Source organism: Mytilus edulis, chromosome 2, assembly GCF_963676685.1.
Source record: "Mytilus edulis chromosome 2, xbMytEdul2.2, whole genome shotgun sequence".
Taxonomy (NCBI): Eukaryota; Metazoa; Mollusca; class Bivalvia; order Mytilida; family Mytilidae; genus Mytilus; species Mytilus edulis.
In genome coordinates, this window is record NC_092345.1 from 75599127 (window position 1) to 75613536 (window position 14410).

A 14410-nucleotide genomic window follows, 5' to 3' on the forward strand; every position below is an offset into this window, starting at 1 on the left:
AACAAAAAATTACATCCTTAGAAACTGAAAATACTCAACTAAAAGAACATGTTGACAAAGCACTTTCCGATGCTAGTGAAAGATATGAGAAATTTAGAAATTTGGGCACTGCAATTTTTAACAGTATGGCTGAAAACAAGGGTCTAAAGGAGGAAGTGGCTACTCTAAATGCCGATATTGAAGAACTTGAACAATACGGTCGCAGAACATCGCTCAGATTTCATAACGTTCCTTTGAGTAAAGAAGACCTCCAAAATACAGATGATATTATAGTTAATATTGCCAACCTAAAACTGGGCATTTCACCACCTCTCTGTGTCAATGACATTAACAGGTCTCACATCATTGGTAAAATTGAAGGTGGGAAAGCGCAACTCATTTGTAGGTTCCGAAATTGGAAAATTAAAAACTCCATCTATATGTCCAAAAAGAAACTCAAGAACAATTCGGCTCAAATATTTATCACAGAAGATCTAACTAGAGACAGACAGGAACTCATCAAAAGGCTAAATCAACTTAAAAAAAACAAAAAGATTCACTCGTTTTGGACCTTTGATGGTAGAGTATTCACAAAGAAGAATTCCGGCTCGGACAAAATCTTAATAAAATCCTTTCAAGATGTTGAAGATCTTAAGACTGAATAACTTGTAACAAATATGAAAACTAGAACGACTGTTACCATTGTTTCTTATCTGAATTAGTTCTGAAATAACATATTATTATCATCTTATTGACATTTAGTTGTACGCAAATACACAATATAAAGACAAACAAGATATATGTAAAGTATTATTTCTATTTGTAGACATTGATAATAAATTAATTAACTTACCTGTAACGAAATAAATGAACAAATTCCTGAATTATTAATCAACGATTCTTACCACGTGTTACTGTTTATTTACCAAAACTGTTCAAGCGTGTAAGGTATGTGACCTCAAAAAAAAAGGTTCACTCGAATAACCATGTTGAGTTGCAAGTAACAAATACGAAAATCTAATTCAAAATTAAAAGTTACACTAATTTTTTCTTATTCTGTTCATTCAAAAGAATTAAAATATTTAGTATGTAGTATTTTTTTATACTTATTTTTCTTTGCGCTATGTAAAATCGTACAACAATGTGTTGTTTTTAGGCTGTTTTTTTACCTTTCTTTTTCATTACAATTGGGGAAAAAAAATCAGATGTATCATGCATTTATTTGCTTTCTCTATTTTTTATCAAAGTTTACTCATCAAATATTTTTTTCATCCACAGCCTGTACATTTATTCTCACAATCTAAACTATTGTACATATGTTTTGTTATGTTCTTGACTGGAGTGACGAAATATTGTTTAGATGTAGTTATTGTATTGTTAGACCTGTCGAATTCGTGTATAACTATGTTTGTTTTTGACAATGGGTAATGATATTCAAGCTTATCGCTCGTCGATAGGTCAATTCTACTGTAAACTTAATTCAGTATTCTGTAGGAAAATGATGTATTTAAGAAAAAGACACAATTATTTATTTGAACTGTTCTTGCTTATTATGAAATGCAAATGTTTGACGTCGGTATGCTATTCTATATATCTTGATTTGTTTCTATTGAAACCAATGTTAACATTTGTGATATTATTATTGATAATGCTAAGTAATGATGTAGAAGTTAATCCTGGTCCTTTAGGTGGTTTTTTCTCAATTTTTCACCTTAATATTAGAAGTATGCGTAATAAAGTAGACTATGTTGAAAACATTAGTAATGAAGCTGATGTGATTTGCTTAACCGAAACGCATCTTGACGAAAATATAAAAAATGAAGATATTCTTATTGAGGGTTATAATAGAGATCCTTATAGAAAAGACCGCAATAGCTCAGGGGGAGGAATTATAATCTATATTAGTAAATTTATTCAAGCCAAACCGAGACCCGATTTGGATTTTGATAAAGAAGCATTATGGCTTGAAATTACCTTCCCTTCTAACAAATTACTCCTTTGTGTTGTATATCGACAACCTTCAAACAACAATACTTTTTGGGATAAATTTCATGAATCTATCGAAAATGCAATGAGCTATACTCCAAATGTTGTTATAACGGGTGATGTAAATGTAGATTTTCTTACTGGCCATTCACATAAAATTTTTGATATTATGAGACTAAATGGCCTTAAAAATGTTATAAACGAACCAACCAGATTTTGTGCCACACGCCAGTCCTTGTTAGATCCTATTTTGGTATCAGATTCATGTGATGTCTACGATTCCCATGTAATACAAATAGATCGTACGTATAGTGATCATGACGGAACTATTATATTCTTGAATAATCTCACTAGGTCACAAAATAATACTACTTATAAAAGAATGATTTGGGACTATCGAAATGCCGACTTCGACAAATGTAACGAGCTCATTGCTACTTTTGATTGGGAATCAATAATTAATGCTGAAAATAGTATGGATCAAAATTGTAAAAATTTTACAAATAAATTTCTTGAATATATTAATGACTGTATCCCACAAAAAGAAGTAACTATACGACCAAATGATAAAATATGGTTTAATTCTGACCTACGGAGAGAAATACGTAAACGTGATAGACTACACAAACAAGCTCGTAGGTCCAATAGTATTCCAGATCTGAATAAGTATAAAAAGCAAAGAAATAATGTGAATAATTTAAAACGATACACAAAAGATCAATTTTACTTAAACGCAAATAGTTTGTTGGACGAGTTTGCATCTGGTAATTCTAAATCGTATTGGTCATTAATGAAAAAATTAGCTAAGACATCGGGTAATTCTACTCATATCACTCAACTTAAAAATGAAAATGACGAATTAGTCACTGAAAATTACGATAAAGCATGTCTTTTGAATAAGTATTTTTGTTCCATATCTACTATAAATGAAAATAATGATAAATCTCCAGAATTTCTGACTAGGTCAAATTCTAAAATAGATATTTTCTTTATAAACTCAAATCAAGTCATTGATATTTTGCAGACTTTAAAATTGGGAAAAGCATCAGGTAATGACTCAATTAGTCACCAAATGCTAAAAAAGACAAGTTATACTGTCAGTGTACCCTTATCATTGTTATTTAATTTGTCATTTGAAAAGGCAGAGTTTCCTAGTCAATGGAAAACAGCTATTGTCATGCCGTTATTCAAAACCGGAGACAAATCACTGGTTTCCAATTATAGACCAATCTCATTATTATCAGCAGTGGGTAAAGTTTTTGAAAGAATTGTGTTTAAAAATGTATTTAATCACTTAATAGCAAACAATTTATTATACAAATTTCAATCCGGTTTTATTCCAGGTCATTCTACCGTTCACCAGCTAATAGAAATTTACTATAGGATATGCATGTCACTTGATGATCGCTGTATAACATCCAGGGTTTCCGCTGGCGGTCGCCATTTTCGCAATTTGCGAAAAAATAAAAATTGTGGCGATTAAAATTCGTCATTGGCGAAAGAATTTGGCGAAAGAAATATATATAACGATTTATTTTCAGCCATCTTGTTTATTTACTTTTTTCGGGTTTCTCGGACTTTACCCGATCAGACAATACTCGGAATTCACCTTGAACTCGTTAAGATTTTGACAGAAAATCAATAATCAGCTGATTGCATTTATAGCTATCGACATCAAAGGACTAATTAATAAAGGTGTTGATTGTATTATATAACAAATTGATATGGTATGGTTAAATGGCGTCTGTTACATGTCACAAACGGGTTTTTGCCACTTTGCGACGCACGTGTTGAAGCAAAATGTTGATGCTTCCTCTCGATCCTTCTTTTAATGATAGTCAAGAAAAGAAAACTGTTGTTATGACGAAAAATCTTCAAAAGCAAGAAGGTCTCTGATTTAAAACTTTATCATTTAACTTTGATATAGATAATTGATTTGAGTTGGTACTTTAAAGTCGTTTCAGTGACACCCGTATTTCAATGTTTCAAGCATTACGATGGTCTAGAAAAGAAAACTGTCGTTATGGAAGAAATCTATTCAAAAGGTTAGGTTGGCATGACAGTAACACTTCAATGCAATGACTACACCTTACACGAGGGATAAATTTCAAGTGGTAAAATGTTTTGTTTTGTTGTAAAAACCACTTCTTGTTTTGGAGAGGGGGATGAAAAATTTTAAAAGAAAAATATATTTGTGTTACTTGGCGAAAAAAATAATAAAGTGGCGAAAAATATATTTTTTTGGCGAAAGAGGTGGCGAAAAAAATAATTGACCCAGGGGAAACCCTGATAACATCTCTTATATTATGTGATATCTCGAAAGCTTTTGATAGGGTATGGCATAGTGGCCTCTTAATAAAACTAAAAGCGTATGGTATTGATGGAAATCTGTATAAATGGTTTGAAAGTTATATTTCAAATAGAAAACAAAGCGTTTTTGTTTCAAATGCCTATTCGCCTTTTGATAATACTAATGCAGGAGTTCCGCAAGGCTCTGTATTAGGTCCCCTACTATTTCTTATTTATGTAAATGACATAGCTGATAATTTGACAAGTCTAACTCGATTGTTTGCTGATGATACATCTCTTTCTTATTCCAGCAATAATCCTTACACTATAGAGGATGTCTTAAACAGCGATTTAGAACAAATTTCAGTATGGTCTAAAGATTGGCTTATTAACTTTAACCCTAATAAGACAAAGGCTATGATATTCTCCTGCCATACTTCCCCAGATGATATTGAAATAGAATTTCAAAACCAATTAGTAGAATTTGTCTCCTGTCATAAACACTTAGGGATTACTTTTGATTCCAATGGTAAATTCCATACACATATAGAAAATATTTTAAAGTGTGCAAGCACAAGATTAAATGTTCTTAAAAAATTGAAATATGTATTGAATAGAAATTATCTTGCTCGTATATATTTAACTTTTATAAGACCCGTTATGGAATATGCATGTGAGTTATGGGATGGTTGTACTCAACAAGAAGCCGACAATTTAGAACATGTTCAGTTAGAAGCAGGGAGGTTAGTAACTGGGTTGCCCGTGTTTGCTAGTCGGGAAGCTATATATTTTGAAACTGGCTGGCAATTGCTTGTGGACAGAAGAAAATCCAGAAAGCTCAATATGTTCTATTCTTTACATAATGGGACTGCCCCTGATTATCTATGTGATTTAATGCCCCCGCTTGTTGGTCAAGTATCTAACTACGATTTGCGAAACAGTAATAATTATGTAGTACCCGGTTATAGACTAGACATAACTAGAAAATCCTTTTTCCCATCCACTACTATTGAATGGAATAGCCTTCCCCCCGACATACGTACGTCCAAAAACATAAATATTTTTAAACGAAAGATGAAGTCCAAATTGATACAGCCACCTTCCTATTTTAGTTGTGGGGATAGAAAACTTAATATCATTCATACACGTTTGAGAAATATGTGCAGTTCTTTAAATTCAGATTTACATCGTGTTAATATTAAACCAAGTCCCGCATGCAGCTGTGGCCACCCTGTTGAGGATAGTATACACTATTTTTTAGAGTGCGCTCTTCATAACGAAGCAAGAGAAATACTGTTTTCAAAATTAGAAAGTTATGCTATATCCATTGAGCTTCTATTAGCTGGTGACGGTGACCTTTCTTTTCAGCAAAACAAAGACATTTTTGAGTCCGTACAATCTTATATCAGAATAACACAAAGATTTAAAACAATCAATTAACATTCTAAATTTCTACTTTACAACCTTTCACTCCAGTCTAGTTGTTTCATTATTATTCCTTATTATATTGTATTTTTTTTCTTTTTTGTTTTTATTTCTAATTTTTGTTTGAAGTATGTATTACATGCATTACTACTATGTTGTATTTTTTTCTTTTTCGCCATTATCTAATGTACTTTGTGTTTATATTTATATTGGGAGAGGACGTCTCTAATGTTGTTATAACTTGTGTCCAATCCCTTTTGCTACTTTTGCAAATAAAATATGTTTAAACTTAAAGGAAACCAGGGTGTATAAAAGAAGAAACATTTGCAATAAAGCAGGTCTATGTAAAATAAATTCAATACTATAAACCAATTGTGTATTAAACAAACCTCCTGCACTAAGAAATCTATTGTCAAATGTACCAACGGAAGGATATTGTGACTGAAAATATAAAAAAGGCGAATTATTGTCAACATAACAAATTAAAACTAAAAAAAAAAAAAGATCATATACATATATAATGTAAAGAACTTTGTTTGTTTAATCCAGATTCCAATTTCAATAACGCTTCTTAATTATATTAATCTAAAAATCTGTATACTTTTTGGTGATTATTCAAAGTTCTATTTTAGAGCTATACTGAGTTTTTTGTAAAAAAAAAGAGGGGGTTTCACAATTCACATGTCGCGCCGTATCTCAAAACCGATTTATGATTATTGCTGAAAGCTTTACACACTACAAACTTATATTAATTTAAAGATCTGTATACTTTTTGGTGATGATTCAAAATCTAATTTAGAGTTATTGATTTTTTTTGTAAAAAAAAGTGGGGGTTTACATGTCGTGGTGTATCTCAAAAACGGTCTATGATTATTGCTTAAAACTTTACACACTTCTTAAATGTATACTTTTTGGTGATGATACAAAATTTTGATATAGAGCAATTGAGTTTTTTGTTAAAAAAAAAAAGGGGGGGGGGGGTTCACATGTCGAGCCGTATCTCAGAAACTATTTATGATTATTGCATAAAGCTTCACACAAAAGACGACAGGCGTATCACTTTTATATGCCCTTTGTTCATAGTATATGCAATTACCTTTAGTTTGTTCTTAGGCCAACATGAATTATCGGTAGCAAAAACGATACGGGCATCAAAACTCTTAAATCTCTTTAAAATTTTCCTCGAAGAATCCAAAATGACAGAGTCTGGACTAAAAGAAAATAAGTACAGTTATACACAAATGAAAATACGTTATATGTGGACAAGTCAAAAACATAGCAAAAACAAAACTTTTAAACAGTTTGTGTGAAAAAATTCACGGAACTTTGTCTGTCTTAATAAGTATATATCACCATTACATGCTGTGTATTGTTAGAAACACAGCCGAATGTCTTCATATTTTGATCATTAAACAAATCTTTAAAAAAGTTCGAAATGTTTTATAGATTTAAATTGCCTTTTATTGTGTCATAACAGAAATAATGCCACTACATACAAGACATACCCATCTGTGATCAAAATAACAAGATTTTCTTTCATGGCATACTCTTCAAGATTTTCTTTCAATACGTTTATTTTATAACCACCTTCTGTATAAACCACTACATCATAGTTTCTCCATGGCTGCCGAATGTCCAAAACCTAGTGTAAAGAAAAATATTTTGTCATAGTGGGTTTTTTTCAGAATTTCAAAGCAATCCATGTCAAAATGGGCAAATTTTTATGAGAAACTATCTGTAAACATGCTAGAAAGAAAAAGACACATTCAATTTTGTGGCTCTTGAAGAGGTGTCTATGGACGATAATATTTTCATTGACATTATTTCGTCCAATTGTAACATTTACTGAGAAAATGGTTATAATCATACCTTGTATTTTATTTTGTTCGTTTCGGCTGACAATTCATATCTTCTTAGTTTTTCAGCATCTGTTTCCCCTGCTGTTATTACCACAGCCAATAGCTCTGAAATTATCAGAATAAACTATAATAATATTGTTATAAACGACATAACTGACGAGTATATAGACATGAAGTTTTTTCGAAGTCATTATTTCACAATTGCTGTGTTCGCCATGCAATACCTAACAAAAGTATGTTAAAATAAGGACTTCTTGCCGATGAGACAACTTTCCGTCAAAGATCAAAATTAATGACGATGATCGTGTTGATAGTTTCTATGTCTCAATGCTACAACATTCTAAAATTTACTAAAAAACGCATGTTTTCCATCATCCATTTGATATTATTTTTTTTCCTGCGTCTCTTGTTCTGACTTATGATTTCAAAAGTTATACAGTAGCAATTGTCATATACAATAGCCAAACTGGACAAGAGACGCAGGAAAAAAAATAGCATCAAATGAGGTGCATAGCACGGGTTGTTTTCTCTCCCTCTAAATATTTTTTTTTATCATTCTTTTTTGTTTGTTTGTTTGCTTTTATATTAACGATAGGTATCTTGAAAACCTTATGGAAAGAAATAAAATGCACTACGTCGACCCAGACAACTACCATGATGTGCAAATATCCGACAAAAATATTAAATTCTCAATTTGCAAATAAAAAAAATATGGGACCATTAAAACCATACACGGAAACATATATGGTGACGGTTAATTACGTTAAACATGCAACATTTGTGAGTACACATCCCCATCCATATTTTGCTGACCAATCAACAGATTAAAATATTCATGCAGAGGTCGATGGTATCGTGTATTTACTATACTATATATAAAAATATTAATTTTCGCGAACCATTTAGGTCACGGAAATTCCAAAATATGGCATCAGTAAGGAGAGTTGTGCAAATAATGTGAATACACAGAACCCCCATCCAAATTATCTCTAGCTAAAAGTATTCATCTTTTTCTATTTTATATGTACTAACAATATTCAATTTTTCTATAATTTCGATTAAAATATTCCAAAATCTGAGTAAAAATAAATCGAATGCCCCAAATAAACATTGTCTGATTGGTTGAAGTACTGTGGCGTCGATGCTTAGCATAATAAGCCTCGATGTAAAGCACACGCTTCACAGGAATAAGGAGAGTTTTACGAATAATGTGAATACACAGATCCTCCATCCTATTTATATTTTGCTGGAAATGTTGCAGTGTTCATCATTTCTGTTTTGATTCTGCTTACAACATTCCATTTTTTCTATAATTCCGATTTAAATATGTGGAACCCGCAATAAAAATAGATGGCCTTAATCACGTGGCCTCAATGATTTAATAGCAACGCAAAAAATTCCATTAATCATGTTGTACTTTGTTACCAGTCGGAACTTCTCGGCCTTTCTCGTTGCACGAAATGAATAGCCGAGTAGTTCCGATTGACGATGTTACATAAGCCGAATCACACATACAGATCTTTGCGCTCAAATGTAATTCTTGGTGAAGTATACAGGTAACTTCGTTTACGAAAATTTATACACACTTTTTCATTAACATATTACCAGACTTTTGCATATTCACGTTTTTTATGCTGAACTGTAGTCGAATTCAATTCTATACATTTTTTTTTACGTGAAGCAATAGGAGTAAGAATATTTTTCGCGTCAATTTAAGCAGCTTCTTCACCGTCAACAAAATTATTTATTGTTATTTTCGTGAAATTTTAGTCATATAGTTTATCAATTAGAGAATTTTTGGTAAGTATTACTTATTAATGTTAAGGTTCTACTGATGTGCTTCTCTAGACCGTTTTGACGGTTCGTTTTATCCCATTTATCTCAATACTATCTCCGATGACAGAAATGTCAACCCGACCTATTCGTGTCGAAAGTGAAAATCGCATCTATTTGATGAAATAATTTCTTCTTCAGCGGTTCATGCATTATTTCTGTATTGTTTGATAACCAATCACATTCACGTTACATGTTTGCATGAAAATGGTTATGTATTAGTCAATTGTAAGGGCGATGCAACATGGGAGGTCAGTGCGCGATCACGTGACATTATTATTTGTAAACATACATGCTCCCCGTGTAACACGTGTCTGAATTATCCTTTCAAAGTGTTATGAATCTTTCAATCACTATTTTATGATATTTCTTTTTGTTTTTAGGTCTGCATATCAGTATAGTCCAAGTGAATTAGTAATAGTTCTGAGTTGTGTGTTTTTTTTGTTTTTTTTTATAGAATTAGAAGGTATTAAACTATAAGTCTACATAAGTTATATTTAACTAATGTCTAAAAAGATAACTCCACTTTCCCTCTATATTTAAAACCGCATACTAATTTAAACAGCATTTGCTCCCCTTGAACACTAATATGCCCCTTCCCCGTCATTTCCCTTTAAATTTGAGCAAAAGTCATACTTTTAGTCCATTTACATTAATGACCGATTTGTGATTTCACCATCTTAACTGCAATTTTCATATTGAACACATTTCACCATTCAGTTTCCCACGTTTTTTGTCTTTTATGAAGGAGGTTAACTTTTTAGGTCATGTTTTCCTAAACACCTTATTGCTATTTGGTTATAGAGAACACAATTAATTTGTAGTGCATTTCTTTTAGAACATATATGAAAACTAAAAAAATCCCACCCGCGCTTTCTCAATGAAACTTTTACAGTGTGTTGTACTACTTTTGGGACAAATTTTATCAAAATTAAAGAAAACTTCATCGACTCTAACCCAAAATATGGACAATTTTATCTTTAGGGCGTCTTGAAATCTTTTGACAGCTTCTGAAGTCCTATATTTCAACCTTTTTCACCTGGACCAAATCACTACTTTCCTTTAAAATTTTGGACCCAAATTTGTTTACAGTGTAATTTCACCCCCCTACTTACAATTTGAGGCATTAAACATGGAGAAATTAATATGGAAGGGGTATTAAAATTAGTGGCAAGTAACCCACTATTAGCACTAGGGGCTGTATTCATGAACAATGAAAATCAAGGGACGACAATTGTGGTCTCGGACCTAATAGGATAGAAAGAGTTGACAAATCTTAAAAAAAACTTAGTATGACCAAAGCTTAATAAATTATAACACTGCTTGCAAAGTTTCACAACAATAGGATATACATTATAGACAATATGTTAAATTCTATACTCATCTTTGCGTGTTAAATTTTGACGTGAAAATTGGAAAATTTCAACTATCAACATGTTTGGCTTTAAAAATTAAAATATTGCAAAAAACTTCCATTGAAATGTCTTAATATATCATTTATTATGTTCATAAAGCAATAGAGTACTCATTTGATTTATCAGACTTAGCATAATTATTCAAAAGTCAAATTTATATCAGCCTGGGCCTGAAAATTGATGTTTTTCAATGATAGGGGGCTTTTCATGAAGATGTAATATTTTCCAGCAATTTTAAATTTGTGAAGCTTTTTGGTTATAAATAATCCTTACATATCTATGTATTGCATGTACTTGAAATGGAAAGAAAAGTTACAAATATCATATCATATTAGTTTAAAAGGGTTTTAAGCCAAGTAAGACTCGAAAAAAATAAGGGTCAATTTAGGCTGTGCCACATATTTCCATTAAAAAACGCATATTGAGGCTATAAGAAATAAAAAATTGTGTCTTTTTTTTTCATTTCTATACTCATGTGACATGATACAACAAATCTGAGCACAAAAAGGCTCTTGCAATTAACTTTTCTTGCAGAGAGAATGGTCTGATACAAAGATTTTTGGCTTTTTAGTGAAAAACTTGAATGCAATTTTAGTGTCAACAGGCTTATATTTAAACCACTTGCTATCCTACAGAAGAAAAGAAAGATATGTGAAATGGAACAGGTACAATAGACATTGTAAAGTGCTTTTTGTTCAAATTTAGTGAGGTCTTTATTGTGGACTTCAAATTTTATGTACCAAGAACCCCACTTTTGACTTCATCCAAACAAGGGCGTTAGACAAGGGTCATTTATACAACACATTTTGCACATATTGTCTGAGATAATCTTCTTTTCTGTAGATCCCGAGTTCATAAACAAGTAAAGGAACTAGATAAAGGCATAGAAACACAAGTATTGACACATGAAAACCTGTTGATAGAAAGTCAGGATGCCATGTATGCATTAATATTGAAAAAGCCTTAAAATGCCTATTTTGACCATAAAATGCCAAAATTGGTAATTTTTGTAGAAATTATATAGAATAAAAGTTTGAATCCTTTAGTTTCATGCTATTTGACAAATTGACACCACCAAATCATTTAAGGAAGTTGCCCAAGTACAGATTCTATATTGACAGACTTCACCTCTTAGGTCCAAGAACACAATTAATTGGTAGCGCATTTCTTTTAGAACATAAATGAGAATAAAAAAAATCCCACCTGCGCTTTCTCAATGAAACTTTTACATTGTGTTGTACTACTTTTTGGACAAATTATATCAAAATTGTAGAAAACTTCATCGTCTCTAACTCAAAATATGAACAATTTTATCTTTAGGGCGTCTTGAAATCTTTTGACAGCTTCCGAAGTCCTATATTTCAACCTTTTTCACCTGGACCAAATCACTACTTTCCTTTTAAATTCGGGACCCAAATTTTTTTACAGTGTAATTTCACCCCCTTACTTACAATTTGAGGCATTAAACATGGATAAATTAATTTGGAAGGGGTATTAAAATTAATGGCAAGTAACCCACTATTAACACTAGGGACTTTATTCGTGAGCAACGAAAATCAAGGGACAACAATTGTGGTCTCGAACCATTTGTCTGTCTGGATTGTTAAAACCACAAAATCAGATAGTGATGAATATGCAAGTTTTCAACAATCCCGGAAAATACGAAAAATACACCTTATCGCTATTTAATCCAATCTCGAAAAGACAGTCAAATGTACAACTCCCTGTTTGGGTCAAGTGGCTGAAAATAGAGTTTTTTTAGTAGAGAGCTGAGGGAGTAAAAATTTTAGAAAGCGATCATCAAGAAACTTTAAGGGGGTGGCGGGTCTAAATCATTTATATAGGATTTCTCTATATTTTTCTATAAATGAACTTTATATTATTATAGTTAATAGAAAAATAAAATAAAAAAAGTGGGGTCACCCTTCATTTGCGCTCATAATCAGTCTTCCAAAGAAGCATACATTTATGTAAAAGTGTTTTTTTTCTGTTGAAGTAATAGGAGAAATAAAGTTAATATCGAAATAAAAAAAGAAATTTATTACAGAAATATAGGTCACAGATGAGTTGAAAAAGATATTTCAATTTTAAAGCAAGAAAATGACATTTACCCACCAAAGGGAGATCATTTGGAACTTTTTCAATGATGAATACATTCTAAAACAGGGACAAAACTTAAAGGGGGCCCAGTCGCCCATGGCTCCTAGATTTTGAGCTGGGCCCCTAAACTTTCAGTTAAATTTTAGCTGAACATATACAAACTAATTATGAAATATCTGGTCTGGGCTCCTAGCTTGAAATTCCCAAGTTTAGTCCCTGTATAAAAAGTCATCTGGGGCCAACACAAATTTATTGTTTTGAATGATTTTTGTACCATATGATAAAGTAACAACTACAAAAGGTAACAAATAAAATTTGTAATGAAAAACAAATGTTTATTTTTTTTCTGAAAATTTTATACCCTCGAGGCTCCTTAATCATGTTAATATAGTATGATCCACTTTTTTCGAAATTAAAATTGAAGTAAAAAATTATTTTGTTTAAAGTTTTTACGGTAAGGGACGACATCAAAAGATCAATGTAAGATAAAAAACTTAATTCAAATAGTTTGGGGGTTGGACTGCGGCAAAATATATCCATATGGGTCAATCAGTTTTACCCAAATTAAGTTAAGAAGGGGGTAGGGGGGTCAGTGAAAAAACTATGTGAATTAAGTTTTTTATCCTTCATTGAACTTTTGGTGTCGTCCTTAAGTTAAAACAGGTCTCATAAAAAAGTATTGTGCATCAGTTTAAATTTCATGAATTCTTAAATCACATGTATATGAATCATGGACTATAATTCTTTATAGCAATGTCTGTTAGCCATTTAGGGGTCTTTTGCATTTAAAGTTCAGATTAAGTGGGTTTATTTTGCGAAAAATGACCTCAATATAAAGGACAATATATATATATATATATACATTTGTTATAGGTGTTCTTTTATGTAAAAGTTTTTAAAGTGAATTTTATTGAGAAAATATATTATTTTAGAAAATATGAAATTATGAAATAATTATTTGACAAATTTTTAATCTAATTACTCAGATAAATTTTGTGAAACATGTCGCTTCTTAATAATTGCTCTGAGCAACACTTTGGTATCTTGTCAATTGTCATTAATTAATCTGAGCAATATTATGTTTTAATTAGGATTATAAATGTAATTAACTTGTATCTTTCTAATTGACATTATTCATATTTCACCTTTGGACATTGTAAACAATATTATTAATACTCAAATTATCTCAATTATCAAAATTATCAATGTCTGTCATTTTATGAGTAGTTTTCAGCTATCGCCTTAAATATCAAAGTCGAACAGTTATTCGCCAGTGTAGTCTCGTCGGTGTGGTCCAGATAGGAGTGCTTCAAAAGCCAACCAGGCTCAGCTACTCAGGAGAAACCGTACTCAAAAGACAGCTCAACATAATTGTACTTATTCATCAGACAACATCAACTTGGAATATTACGAACATTTTGGACTTAACTTTAACTGTGAATTAGTGAAATTAGTGACTACTATTTGGAACATTTGAACTTTATTTGTTTGTAAATTGTTTTGGCATCATTATTATTATTTGGA

At 31.4% G+C, this 14410-nt stretch overlaps 1 protein-coding gene across 1 annotated transcript in view; it reads right to left on the minus strand.

Annotated features, from left to right (window-relative positions):
• The window catches only part of LOC139512972 (procollagen-lysine,2-oxoglutarate 5-dioxygenase 1-like), a 48676-nt gene that overhangs the window by 21956 nt on the left and 12310 nt on the right, over nucleotides 1-14410 (minus strand). Inside the window, exons 2-5 of the mRNA XM_071300999.1 lie at nucleotides 7549-7643; nucleotides 7185-7321; nucleotides 6776-6890; nucleotides 6069-6120 (exon numbers count right to left, since the gene is read on the minus strand). Of these exons, the coding sequence (XP_071157100.1) occupies nucleotides 6069-6120; nucleotides 6776-6890; nucleotides 7185-7321; nucleotides 7549-7643 (399 nt within the window). The remainder of the gene's footprint in view (nucleotides 1-6068; nucleotides 6121-6775; nucleotides 6891-7184; nucleotides 7322-7548; nucleotides 7644-14410) is intronic.